The 14,478-nt window shown below is 45.9% G+C and overlaps 1 protein-coding gene across 2 annotated transcripts; it reads right to left on the bottom strand.

The window, feature by feature from the left end:
- Positions 1-8,105: 8,105 nt before the first annotated feature.
- LOC136532029 (zinc finger CCCH domain-containing protein 53-like) lies at positions 8,106-12,426 on the bottom strand. Of its 2 annotated transcripts, none has more exons than XM_066524665.1 (9): positions 11,523-12,426; positions 11,233-11,418; positions 10,879-11,064; positions 10,645-10,745; positions 10,260-10,517; positions 9,947-10,148; positions 9,136-9,327; positions 8,911-8,983; positions 8,106-8,817 (listed from the first exon to the last, which is right to left on the bottom strand). In XM_066524665.1, the coding sequence occupies exons 1-8, from the start codon at positions 12,248-12,250 to the stop codon at positions 8,950-8,952; spliced, it is 1,887 nt and encodes a 628-aa protein (XP_066380762.1). In that variant the 5' UTR covers positions 12,251-12,426; the 3' UTR covers positions 8,106-8,817; positions 8,911-8,949. The 2 variants fall into 2 exon arrangements, with proteins under 2 accessions (XP_066380762.1, XP_066380761.1); XM_066524664.1 differs by having other exon boundaries at positions 9,947-10,151.
- Between the last annotated feature and the right edge of the window lie 2,052 nt (positions 12,427-14,478).

The raw sequence follows: 14,478 nt of genomic DNA on the forward strand, positions 1-14,478 counted from the left end.
GTAGATATTGTCAGCTATAGTGCAGCAGTTTTCAGCATGTAGCAGTGGTGGAAGAATTGAAATCTGGTAGCAATCTAAAAGTCAAATGAAGCCCAAAATTTTATAGCTGCTAGATAACTTAGTGAACCACTTCTCCACCAAATTTCGTGGTATTTGGATCTGTACTTTGGGAGATATGTATTTTTCTTTGAAGTGTACAGAATCTGCCAGAAAAGTGACAATTATTGGATTTATTTGGAGTCGCTTTGATTGAAAGGTCCTCAAGTTGGAAACATGTTTATAAGTGGTTGAGATACCTAAGTTTGGTTTTGAGATGATCTAGAAGCATGACAAGCAAAGAGTACAAGGGCATTTGATTGTGGAGTGTACTTTACACACATTCAGTACTCAAATTAGAAGATCAAGATCAAACTCAAGATGAAGATAAAGTTTAAGTTCTAGAGACTATTGGAAATCATTTGGTAGAAAGAAAAGGACTTAAACAAGTAGAAAGAAAAGGACTTAAAGAAGGAATCAAGGTTACTCATCAAGTTAAGTCCATCACTTGGATCAATCAATCAAGCTATTTCAAGTGAATGTCAAGAATGATTCTTGGAGAGAGGTCACTTCACCCTAGTGTAGGGGCTTACCACCTATGTGTAGGTAAACTAAGTGTGGTACTTGAAAAGCTAACATGGAAGTAGTGATCTAAGGGACATTTGAGATGCTTAGTTGAAGCAATCAAAATGGTTGATCAAGAAAAGCAAGCAACACCCAAAAGAGAGCTAGTCATAGCCATTCAAGTCGTATTCCAAATAGTTCTCTCATGCAAGCATTGATCAAAAGATGAAGCAAGCTAACCACAACAAGAAAGTGCACTTGATCATTAGTGGTTCTCAATTCATATGGGTGAAGAATGGTCTCTATCTATAATGATTGGTCTTCACCAAGCTATAAATTGGACTTCACATTTCTATTGGAGTAATGAATTGGAATCTATGTGACTATCCTCTACTCCAACATAGCAAAGGTATCATTGTAATGTGCATGATCATTTCATCCCTTACTAGTATGCGATTAGTGTATATAGTACATGCTTTATAGGATCATGCATAACAAATAAAATATTTAAATTCATAGCCTACCACTATTGCTTGAATGATTAGTTGATCTAGTAGTTAGTATATGAATTTGTTCATGAGCTAGTAAACCCTAGTACTTGATTTAATTTGGATTGCTAACAAGTGATAAGTACAACATTGGCAAGATAACTCTTGTAAGAGGTGTGAAGAAGCTTGTCATTGGTTCAAATCGGACTTGGAAGCTTAGGCAAATCAATTTAGTGTAAGTCAACCATAGAAGCTCATGATAGCGATAAGAGTACAAACACAAGACAACAATGCAAATGGATATCTAGTTTGTTTGTTTCAAGTGGTATCTAGACTCAAGAATTTCATCAAGAATTCATAAGTGATGTCTAGATCAACTCACAAGTGATATCCTATAAAGTGGTACTCATAAAGACAACAAATGTTCAAGAAATAGTTTTTATTGATAAATCCAATAAGTGGTTCCATACTAGAAAATTCTTTCAAGTGGTATCACATCTACACGTGGTATCAATCATGCAAGACGATGGTTCCACAACTGATCCTCAACTTTAAGTGATCATCAAATGAAGAATGCATCCCTCACTACAAGAGCTCAAGTTTATCAAATGGATGACCCAAGAAATGACTTAGGGGGAGGTGTCCCATAAATTGGTATTAAGGTCAAAGATCCTATGTGTGGTATCTCAAGGGCTACAAGTGATGTCATTCCAACAATCAAGTGATATCTATAAAAAATGCAAGATTCAAGCCTCAACCATCTACCCCAAATACAAACCTTTGCATCAATGAGAAGCACACCTTTTTATGGAAATTGATGACAAAGGGGAAGAGATTGTACAAAGATTTAAAAGCTTTGGGAGAGATTGAGACAAAGAAGTAGAGGTTGGACATGGACATGGGCAAAGAGGGAGCAACATTGAAGAAAAGAGATGGATCAAAATTCTTGGACAAGAGAAGCACACAAGTAGGGGGAGCAAGCTCATGAACTTTGATTGGTTGCATTTGATATATGCATATTCATGTGCTTGCTTGCATTGCATAAGTTTTTAAATTCAATATACATGCTTGCGTGGTGTATGCTAGTTGTAGAACTTGAATGATGATTTGATAACTATCATGCATAGGATGGTAGCTAGACTTTTATTATTACACGTGGTACTAGAACCTTGCTTATAATGTTGATCTTACGGGGTTTCTAGTATTTTTGTTGTCTAGCTACTCATGGTGCTAAGGATGGTGTTAAAAGTGCAACTCCTATTGGTATAACACGTTAAAAGTTTATTCTATACACCTTAGCATCATTTGGTAGCAATTATTCTCCCACAATTCTAATCTATGCATATGTGCGAGCTTCAAACCAAATACTCTAGCACATATGTAGGGGGGGCTAATACTACCATTTCGGATTTGTGGTACTTGTCCAAAATCATTTACACATGGTAAAATTGCTTGGGCAAGCAACATGAATCCAAAAGAGCTTAATTTCCATATCTTTGTAGAGTTGTCATCAATTACCAAAAAGGGGGAGATTGAAAGGTCTTTATTTGGTTTTGGTAATTGAGTGACAACCTAGGAGGACTAATTGTGTTTATGTGAGATACACAGGTGATTAGTCCATAGGTACATGTGTGTGAGCAACATATGCCATGGAGGTGGAAATGGCTCGGAGATGTTGCAAAGCTCACACATGTGATGATGAAGGAGCTCATTGCACATGAGACATGACATTGAGTCATGTGATCAAGGTGGAGAAGATCAAGACATGACTTGGCTTGATGGACTGGTTACAAGCGTGAAGGGCAAGTTGGAGGCTTTGGAGCGATGGACCACGTGGCGGTGAAGCTTGAGCAAGACTTGGCACCGATGGACGAAGGCAACGGTGAAAAGCAAGTGAAGTCAAGATCAATGAACCAATACGGTCACGTGATGATATGAAGTGGATCATATCATTTGGTGATTGGTTGGTGCATGTGTTGCATCCACAATAGAGGAGATGGAATGGAATACGCAAGGCAAAGGTATAACCTAGGGCATTTTATTTCACCGGTCATAGGTGTGTAGAGAAGTTTATGACCGAGTTTAGGATAGATGGCCATACTATCAAGAGGGGCAAACTTGTTTGCATATCGGTCATCTAGTGCCACTCGAGTGATCTAACTTTGCATCGTCGCTAGGATCGAGTGGCGTGGCAAGTTGAATGGCTAATCCTTTGTAAAATGATTGTGAAAATGCTAACACACATGCACATGGTGGTATATATTTGGTGGTGTTGGCATATTTGCAAAGGAGAAGAAGTTGAAGTTTAAACGGATCAACTCAGTTAAGAAAAGGAGGTGAAAAGTGGTCACTGTGAGTGACTGGACGCTGGCCTCGGCAGGACTGGCGCATCCGGTCAGTGGCAGCAGAGAGCGCGCAGGCGTCGGTCTTCGACCGGACGCTGGTGTTGAAAGTGACCTGACGCGTAGGGGCAGCGTCCGGTCGTTGGTGACATACGGTGATGTAGGCTGCGCCAAAGTTGGGGCACAGGCACAGAACTGATCGGACGCTAGTCTGCGTCTGGTCACCTATGATCGGATGCATTCGGTCACAAAACAAAGGCTCGAGGAGCTCTCTGAAAATGACCGAACCTAGGTATAGCAGTGTCCGGTCATCCTCGCTGTGCTACATCCGGTCACAACTTAACCGTTGGCGCGCGAAGTTACCGTTGAGATCAGGCGACTCCGGTTGAACGTAGAGCGACACGTGGACGGCATAGCATGACCAGATGCTGGTCGGGTGCATCTGGTCAGTGTGACCGGCGTGTTCGATCAGCCCAAAAAACACCCAGTGAAGGGGTAACGGCTATTTTAGCCTGTGGGGCTATAAATAGAAGTGTTGGTCGACCTTTGGCCGATAGCGGAGAAGAGTTGAGCACCCTAGAGCCTTGGTGGCTTATGTAGGTGTGCTTAGGAGCCCTCCATCTCTCATATGCTTGATAGTGATCATCCGATTGTGTGAGAGAGCGATTCTAGTGCGATTGCATCGTGAGGTTGGATCGAGTGGCACTAGGCGATAGAGTTGCAAGCCGGTGGTGCTTGTTACTCTTGGAGGTTGCCACCTCCTAGATGGCTTGGTGGTGGTCTCCGTCGAAGCCCGCATGAAGCTTGTGCAGTGCTCCGGAGAAGAGCTTTATGAGGGGCATTGTGCTCGCCCCGCGGGAGCCATGAAGAGCAACTCTAGTAGAGCGAGACGCAAAGGGCGACAAGTGGTCTGGCCGGGTCAAGTGCTAGAGCTTGTGGTAAGCACTCCATGTGGGAGAGTGTGACTTGCGGGTCGCCACTAGCAAGAGGACCGGCGGCAACCTTGGAGCTTGTCTCAACGAGGAATAGCGTGTTGGCAAGCACGTGAACCTCGGGATAAAAATCATCGTGTCATCCTTGTATTCCCATTGGTTTGCATCCTCGTTACACAAGCTTGTATTTATATTTCATATACATTGTGCTTGTGTAGTTGCTCTTGTAATTAGTTAGCTTGTGTAGCTCACTAGTTATCTTCTTGCTTGTGTAGCATAGAAGTAGCTACCTTGCGTGGCTAATTTGGTATGTGTAACCTTGTTAGTCACAATGCTTAGTTTGTGTAGCTAAGTAATTTGCGCTCTATAATTTGGCTTATGTAGCCTTGTTATTGAGCATTGCTAGTGAACTTAGGTGGCTTTGTGCTTTTACTTACTAGCATGTGTAGGAGCTCCCTCGTTGCTTGAAGTACTAGTGGCATAGGTTTGTGTGACCTTGCTTCTAGAATTGGTTAGGTGAGCTCTAGCTTGCCCGGCACCTTAGTTGCTTAATTATGATCTTTGCAAGGTGCTATACAACATAGATAGAGGGGTATAGTCTTGGCTAAACTGATAGTTTTAATTTCGCACTTGTTTCAGTTAGCCGGCGTGATGAAGTTTTAGAAAGGACTATTCACCCCCCCTCTAGTCCACCATCCCGACCTTACACCCGTCAATCTAGGCCAGCAAGGAGCCAGAAATCAGCACGGCCAGCGAGGAGCCGGAAACCGACCCCCCAACCTGCTAATCCCGGCAACGCCAATCAAGAAGTCAATCAGCCTGTTGGTGATGTTCGCAATATCCTCAATGCCCGCCATGACGTTCGTAACCGCATCGAGCAGCAACGCAACGAGCGCCATGAGCACGGGGCCATTCGCCGATAGCCGTATGACGACGAATTCAGCAATCCCACCGACGCTCACCTGCCGGCTAATCCCGGCAACGCTGTTTTGCCCGCTGCTGGTAACCCTGAAGGACCCCGTCCCTTCACAGCAAGACTCCGGGCTAGCCATCCGGTTTCAAGATCTCTAGGGTTGAACCCTATGATGGCAAAGTCAACCCCGAGCAGTGGTTGCAGCTTTACGCTATTGCCGTGCGCGCTGCTGGGTAGACTATGATGCGATGGCAAATTATTTGCCTGTTATGCTTGCTCCTTCAGCAATGAACTGGTTCACTAGCCTAAGGGTGGATTCCATTGGCTCTTGGGGTGATCTCAAGAGAGTTTTCATTGAGAACTACATGGCGACATGCGTCCGACCAGGTACGAAGCACGACCTGGAGAAGCTTTATCAAAGAACCGGTGAACCTCTCCGCGGCTACATCAGGCGTTTCTCGGAAACAAGGAATTCCATCCCCAACATGAATGACGACGAGGTCATCTCTGTGTTTATTCGGGGTCTTTATCATCACCCGAGCTACGTTCTAAGCTCAACCGGAAGACGCCGCGTATGATTGGCGAGATGTTGCAAACATCCAATTCGTACGCCGATGCTGAAGAGGCCGACCAACACCATAAGGATGACGTCGCCCGGACTTCTCGGTCTGATCGCCAGCCGCGTCGTAACGATGACCGCTGCAAAGAACGGCGCGATGACGACCGTGACTGCCACTACATCGACAGGAGGCGCCTGTGGTGACTTTGTCATTCTCGAGATTTGCGGGATCCTTAGGAGGTGCTCGTAGGTGTATGTGCGCGCGCGCATATGTTCATAAGTATCAGGGTATGCTCATGTATATGAGCATGTGTCTATAATAGGATAAAAAAACCCTAAACCCTAAACCTAAACTCTAGTTTCTGCTTTCTAATAGATTTTAGTTTCCTCTAAGAATTGGTTTTCCTTGTGGCATTGGGGAGGTGATGACAACAATGGCGTATTAGAATAATGTCCCTTTGACCTCTTCTGACCCCGTCGATGTTCGTCCAACACTAACGAAGGGCTTCTGATGTCTGTTGTTCTAGATTTGTATGTGTCGATCAAGGGGAAATAGCTTTTGATGCACCGACTCCGACTTATTTTGGGGTTTTTTTTGGCGCCATGACCCAATTTTGGAGTCTTCTTTTAGGGGGGGTTGCGACAAGACCCAATTTCTTTAACTCTGATTTTGTGAAGAATTGTAAGCCTTCTTGGAGTGCTCCCCTATTCTTCACTGATTACTATCAGCCTGTTCGTTTGGTTGAGCTTATTCGTTGCTGGTTCGTGAAGAAGTACTGCTGGCTGGTTTAGTGTGAAAGAAAAATACTGTTCCGGGTGGAAATTTACGATCGTTTACGACCAGCACAAGCCAACCGAACAGCTGTATATCCCTAGCTAGCATCAGTCTCCAAGGCTTTGTGAACCGAGGGCATTTTGCAGGCATATCTTTTCCTTTGTGCCGTCTTAGTGCAATCTTCAAGCGCCAACAAGTGGTAAACAATCGAAGGAAGATGACCAAAAAGATCTTCGTGTAGTTTTACTTTTTAGATGTTTGTGTCTAAGTAGTACTCCTTTTGTGTGTGCTATCTATCGTTTCTCTTGATAAACATCATATATGAGTCACTCTTAGCATCTTTCTAAAAAAGGTGGTTTGGACGGCAAAGACGGTTTCCATAAAACAACTTATTAGTACATATCACAAAATACTTGCAAGACATGGTAAAATAGTACTTCCATGAAACCAGATTTTAATACAAACATACTTTGTATTATTTTATACTAAACAGGTGAAAATAATTTATAACTAAAGATTAAAAGAGAAAATATGCGGTGAAAACCAACTAGGGGGAAACATGGAAAGTAATTTAAAAAATACACTTTTGTAACTTGAAAATTTCTGAAACACGACACATATGTAGTCCATCCATACATGAACCCACACCTAAAAGTTGAGATGCAAAATCATTTCTAAAAAAATCATACGAAAATAACAAAATTCATGTGCAAGAATACTAGAAGACAAAATCCAGAATTTGTCTTGTAGTGCATATACAAGTGAAATTTGTGATTTTTGTATATTTTTTTCAAAAATAAGTCTACATCCCAACTTTTGCATGTGGGTTAGATATATAGGAGTAGATGCACTATATATGTTTTCAAATTACAAAAGTATTTTTTTAACTAGTTTCCTTGTTTCCATTTGTAGGTGGTTTTCACCCTATATTTTCCCAGATTAAAACGGTTGACTTTAGACAATCACGAGACATCACTTCTTTGTAACCTGGGCCAGCATCCTCAAGATGTTATTGCATTCTTTACTGCCTTACCTAGTAACACATTTTCTATTTGCCTTTGTACCAAAGCTTGCAAGATTTGAGGTACATTCATCTTGCAATGTTGCAGTGTACACTCATGAGGTCAAAAAATCATATAGGCGTTGCACGAACACTTCCGGATGTTGTGTACCCTTTTTTATTGGTTGTGAATCAAAGCAGATTTCAACCATGTGCTTTAGAATCAGTAGTTCAGAAAAAGCAGTTCTGTTAAAGTAAATCTAAATCAAACATAGCGGACTAACTATATAGAAAAAGAGAACATGCATGCCACCAAATAAGTATATTATAAAAACACACTTCATTATGTATCTATTAATACTAATTTGATGTCATAAATTTTAGTGCTCTTTTCTATAGAGTTAGTCAAACTTAAAATAGTTTGAGTAAAGTAACTTTAAAAGCTAATTTAATTTGGATCACAAAGAGTAATAAGAACCAAGCACGATATAAAGCATGGACCAAGATAAATGACTGATAATTACTTTTCCATTTCTTTGTCTACTACCTCCTGCTGTTTTCTACTACAAGGGTGAAAACAAGAGCAAAAGGTGGATGCACAGACCAAGGACAACGAGTGCTGGATAGAGCATGGGCAAAATAGTACTACACAGATGAGAGGGGTCTCTGCTGAATTGCTCAAGGTGATTCTCTGCACCCGTGAGTGCTCTGGTCCCAGCAGTACCCCGTCTCGTCTCATCACATTTCCTTGTGCAGCTGCAGCAACAGCACCATGTCTGTCTGGTCTGGCTTTTGTCCACTCCCCTACCTCTCTACCCTTTCTGTTTCCTTTGGATGTCTGTATGCAGCCTATGTCACTTCACTACAACTGGCTGCCAGGACTAGTTGTCTAGTAACTAGTACTAGACCATCTACACCATCTACGGTTTAATTACCTGTATCAAACTGAGATCAATACTACAAATGAGCATACGAGATGGACCAGTGATTTGATCTTGTTCATGAATCTTGATACCGGCAGGAGCTACTAAACGACTACTATTATTTATCGGACTACTATCATATCATATACTTAGGCCTAGAGCTAAAACGACCTAGACTAGTCTCTTTTTTTTTGTTGTTGTTGCTGTCCCTCTGAAGATACACCCAGTATTTGTTAATTAAAGCTTTCTACTCTTTCCTCCACTTGATGGGGTCATTGATAGTCCCTGCAGGTAACAAACATGAATAAACAATGACAACCATCAGGTGGGGAGGCTAATTTTATATGCATCATGATTGAGCAGCTGATTGATACTTACTCCCAGATTAGAGGAAAGGAGACCCCTTTTGCTCTGTATTCACAGCCCAATGGCTTCATGCCCAGGAGAAAACCTGAAGAAAAAACAGTTTTCTTACTATCTATCTACTGTAAACAACTATGCCTTTACAAAAGAAGAAACTGTGTGTACTGTGCTGCTGCCAACAATGCATACATCATCTACTGTAAACAGCTATGTGCCCTGTTCGCTTGGCTGAATTTCTACCTGGGCGCCTGAAAGAAGCAGGAGTTGTATGGGGGCAGCTCAATGGTGGATGCAGGTGGGAAGAGGGATGAAGCCACATGGTGAGGGCTGCCATTGCTGATGTTCCCATTTTGAGCTGTTGGAGCTGTATCAGTGGAGGCTTTGGTGGGGGATGCAAAGGGGCTGTCAGGGAAAATGTGCTCCACCACGCCACTGCAATCCAAGTAAACAAGGAACATATCAATCCTGGAAAGATCAAGACTAAACCCAAAAGAAAGGGAACAAGTTGACCGAGATACAGCTTAACAATAGCCATTAGCTGCGGCAGTCACTTGTATCTTTTCTCCTTTCCCCTACCTTTTGCCATTGCATTCCTTTGTCCCCTTTTGTTGGTTCAATCAAGATTCAAAACCACCAATGAATGATCAGCACAGCCTATGTACCGAACCGACTCTTATACAATTGCCTATCAAGGCAAATTAGGTCTAAACCGGACGATAACTATAGCATATCGACAAAACAAACTTGCTGGATTTGCTATCTGATCGTCACACATCTTTGCCAAACTTATAAACCAATTAACTAACCATGCATAAGGTGCTGCAACAATTTTGTTCGGCAGGGCATTTTTTTATGTCAAGACGCCTAACGTTATTTCTATGATGAACCAACAAAACATGTCCAAAGAAAGAAAGGGAAAGTTAATGCAGTCTGCTTTGTTTCTCTATACTGCCTTTCCTCCCATGCCTTTCCCCTAAAAGAAACACTACTAGCCTGTGACCTCAGTGACCATTTGGTAGATATTTTAAATCCACCACCACAACAATCTTACCTTTCTTGGAATCCACAGGCTGTGACAGGACCAGATTCCGTCTTCTCTTCCCCAGGGTTGACTGCCTGCTTGGGACTGCCATCCCCATCCTCTTCCTGCTGCTCCTCGTGCTCGCCTCCTGCATCGGCTGCAGAGACAGCAGCTACTGCTGCAGGCGCACTCATTGCAAGGCTGTTACTGTTCATCATCTTGGTTGGAGTATCTGCTACAGCCACAAACCATGGATTCGATTCGGATGTCACAACCTCTGAACAATGTGGATTCAATTCCATTCAGAGCACCTCAAGAAATTTGTCAGGGTCAAGAAGCGGACCTTGGATGCTGACATCCTCCAGCTGGATGGCATTGCCATTGCCTTTGCCGCCCTCGCCTTGCCCCAGGGTGGTCATGGCGGCGGGGGAGGAGCCGAGGTGGTGGCCCCTGCTCTTGAGGTCGAGGAGATGCAGCCCCATGAAGCGGCGTCCCTCCAGCTCGATGGCCTGCTGCAGCTCGGCTGCCTGCTGCTGCTCCTCGAGCTTCCTCCTCAGGAACGCCTCGTGGTTGGCAATGTTCCCGTACATCATCCTTGGTCCTACACCAGTTGCCAAACCAACATGTCAAACTCCATCTGCAACAGAAGAAATGCTGCAAGAAAAGAAAATGGAATGCGTGCATGCAAATGCAAATGCAATGCAGAGAGTAGAGCGGTCACTACTCACCAATCTGCGGCTGCTGCAGGTCGAAGTGGTCTCTGGAATCCAGCAATCCGGTGGGCGACGTGCAGCCGGCGAAGTCGCCGTGGTGCGGGTGCTGCAGCTTCCTGCGCAACCAAACAAAAAAATGAGAAAACGATGATGCTTCCGTTTACTACGAACAGAAACTGTCAAAACGAGCAATGTGCAATGCATGAGGGTCGAGGGAGGAAGAGAAGGAAGGCGAGGAGGGCGACGGACCTGAACCTGTCGGGGACCTTGCCCTTCTCCTTGTAAGGCTTGACGAGCACGCGCGCGTCGCACACGAAGTGCGGGTTGCCCTTGCTGAGGATGATCTTCACCGTCTCGGCGTAGACGAAGGTGACGAAGCCGAACATGCGCTTCTGCTGGTACGGGATGCGCACGTCCTGCACCGGCCCGTACATGCTGCCAAACAGACGACGGGGCGCGTCGCCGTCGATGGATCAATCAGCCAAGTTGGTTTCTTTCGTTCGCCCATTATTGGACTGGAATGGACTGGACTGGACTACTAGGAAAGAGAGGGGGTGGCAACAAGAGAGACAGGACCCCCAATAATGGCGGCGTGCCCGGTACCTGAAGTAGTTGGAGACGTCCTCCTCGCTGAAGGTGGAGTCGGCCGGGAAGGTGAGGTAGATCTGCCGCGCGGCGGGGCTGGACATGAGCTCGCCGCGGTCCATCCGGGGCGACCGCACCGGGAACCTGCCGTGCATGTCGTCGCCGCCCTGAAGCAGCATGGCCGCCGCCGCAGCAGCCGCCGCCCTGAAGCAGCAAGCGAGATCACTTGCCAGAATAGCGAGGCCGGCCGGCACAAGAGACTGGAACAAAATGCAAACTTGGTGGTGACGAGGAACTAAAAATGGCACCTTTGGGGCTCGTTCTGCTGCTGCTGCTGCTGGTGGTGGTGGAGCAGAAAGTTGAGGTTGACGCCTTTGGGTGGCGACGGCGAAAACGGGAACGCGGACGCCATGAGCTGCTGCTGCTGCTGGGAGCGCGCGGCGGCGAGGGCCTTGGCGCGCATGACGACCATCTCGCGCTCCGCGGCGGCGTCGTCGTCCTCGGGCAGGCCGTGGAGGAAGCGGCAGGAGGAGCCGTTCTTGCAGAACCCGCGCGCGAAGTACATGCAGGGCCTCCACGCGCCCCCGCCGCCTGCGGCGGCAACCTCGGTGTCGCTGAGCGAGAAGCTGCGGCGGTGGCCAGGGTCGCCGGCCGGGGACCAGCAGTCGTAGTCGTCGAGGAAGAACGCGTCGGCGGTGGCGGAGCCGTCGTAGTCGTGCCCGAGCGCGTGGTCGGCGGCGGCAAAGGGGGACTGGTGGTTGTGGTGGTGGTCGGAGGCCGGCGGCCCCCATGGCGAGGCGGGCTGGTGGAGCGGGCCCAGCACGGGCGACGGCGGGGAGGCAGGCTTGGCGGCGAGGTCGGCACGCGCGGCGGCGACGAAGGCGTGGAGGAGGTGGTCGGGGCCGAAGGCGAGGCGGATGAGCTCCTTGTCGCTGTTGTCCTGGATGAGCAGCAGGCCCATGATCTTGGACGCGTTGTCCGGGTCCAGCGCCCGCACCCGGTCGAACACCGCCTTGGTGGCCTCCCAGGCGTCCATGGCGTCGCGGCAGCAGCGGGAGCGGGCAGGCGTGTCCGTACCCCGGCCCCCTTCTTATCAGGGGTGGTGTGGTGCCCTCCCTGGCGGTGGTTTCCTTCTCCCTTGTTGAAAGAAAAAGAAAGCAAGAGGGGCGGAGGAGGGGAGGGCTCCTGGGAAGGGAAGGTGAAAAGCGAGGAGAGGAGAGGAGCGGAGTGTGGTTGGAGTAAGCAGAGTGTGGTGAATTAAATAGGGTGCTTGGGTTGGACACCAAAAACCGGGCCGTTCCAGTTACCTCCATCAATGTTTTGGGGGAAATTTCGGTGGGGGGATTTGGCTTTCCTTGCGTGCAAAGGAGTCAACAACCCAAGCAGTGATACTGGGCCTTGTTTAGATACCATCCAAATTCCAAGTTTTTTCACTCTTTCTCTATCACATCAATTTTTAGCCGCTTGTATGGAGTATTAAATGTAGGTAAAAAAAATAACTAATTACACAGTTTAGTTGGAAATCATGAGATGAATCTTTTGAGCCTAGTTAGTCCACGATTGGACAATATTTGTCAAATAAGACGAAAATGGTACTATTCATCGGGTTGAAAAAAAGTTACAATCTAAACAAGCCCTAGTGCTACTTCTGAAGTCGAAGTGAGAGATTGAGGGTCTTGAACGTAGAAATAAAAAACACGACAATAGAAAAAAACATAGAAATAAGGTGGGTGTATAGTTATAAAATAGAGAAAAGGAAAAATACGGAAATAACTAGAAGGGACGTTTGAAACACAGGAATCCATAACACAGGGAAAATGTAGGAAGTAATATGTTAATTTCCTATTTTCCTTGGGCAAGCTCGAAGAAAATCAAAACCAGAGATCTGAGTGGATTTTTTTTTTTGTAAAATGAGCGTTTGCATGCAGGATTTCAGAGGAAAGGAACTGGGATTTTCTTTGTTCCAAACACACATTCTCACTTACTTTCCTCCGATTTGCAATTCATGTACTTTTCTTTTGATATTCCAGCAATCCAAACGGGCCCGAGTGATCATGAGAAGTTCAAGTTTGGTGCACGTAGTTACATTACATGCTAAATCGGCCCAGGAACAAACCAGCTGTAGAGACAAGTGACGCCTAAGAGGGGGATAATTAGGCAACTTAAAATACCGACTCTAAACTATGGTCTCTTTTTCTACCCTTAGCAGAACCTTTACAAGAGATAAACTATCTAAATGTGCAACTATGATTTTGCTAGTGTGTTGCTATCTCTACCGCAAAAATGTGTAATACAAACAATGTGAATACGAAAGTTAAAGAACAAGGTAGAGATATACAAACTCCCGTTGACGACTCCGATATTTTTATCGAGGTATCGAGAAGCGCGCAAGCTTCCCCCTAGTCCTCGTTGGAGCCCCTCGCAAGAAATCTCTTGCAAGGGCCAAGCTCTCTGTGGGGTAACTCCGTGGATAGCCCCGGGCCTTCCCCACACGTAAGTGGGTTTCCGGTGTGCCTTCCGGTAAGCCTCTATCGGACTGCTCCCTGCCGTCTTCACTATCAAGCTTCCGGCCGAAACGGCGCGGGCCTTGTTCCCTCTGGTACACGGTGGCGGCCACACCACAAACGCGGTTGGTGTGATCTCGCAAGACTACAAGCTCCTTCGATGTACAACAATGGTGCGCGTAAGCACCGAGTGGTAAGATGTATGCAAATCTCACTAAACACTAGGCCTAAACCTAGAGCAAGCGCATAAGCGGTGGTCTAATCAATCTAAGCACTTCATAAAGCACCTAGGCCAATCACCTAATAAATCACTAAGCATTATGCAAGTGGGGATCACAAAAATGGTGTATCAACACCATTGGTATGTTTCCTCAGCTCCACTCTACTCAAATGGACGGTTGGGGGTCTATTTATAAGTCCCACTGAGAAAGTAGCCGCTGGGGATGAAACCCACTTTTCTGCTACTGACTGGATGCTGCTTTCGTCCTGATCGGACGCGTCCGATCGTCCCAACCGTTAGAGCGCGCGATCAACTGATCGGACGCTGATAGCATCCGGTCGTAGCTTCGTCGCTCTGGAACCTCTCTGGACTCGATCGGACGCTACAGTTAACCCTGGGCAAAAATAACCGAGAACCGAACCGAAATAACCGAAACCGAAAATTTCGGTTCCCAGTTATCAGGAACCAAAATAATATCAGGTAATTCGGTTCCAGACCTCGGTTAACCGAATAGAACCGAAGAACCAAATCTGTACATAT

Source organism: Miscanthus floridulus, unplaced genomic scaffold (genome assembly GCF_019320115.1).
Source record: "Miscanthus floridulus cultivar M001 unplaced genomic scaffold, ASM1932011v1 fs_515_1_2, whole genome shotgun sequence".
In the NCBI taxonomy this organism is placed as follows: domain Eukaryota; kingdom Viridiplantae; phylum Streptophyta; class Magnoliopsida; order Poales; family Poaceae; genus Miscanthus; species Miscanthus floridulus.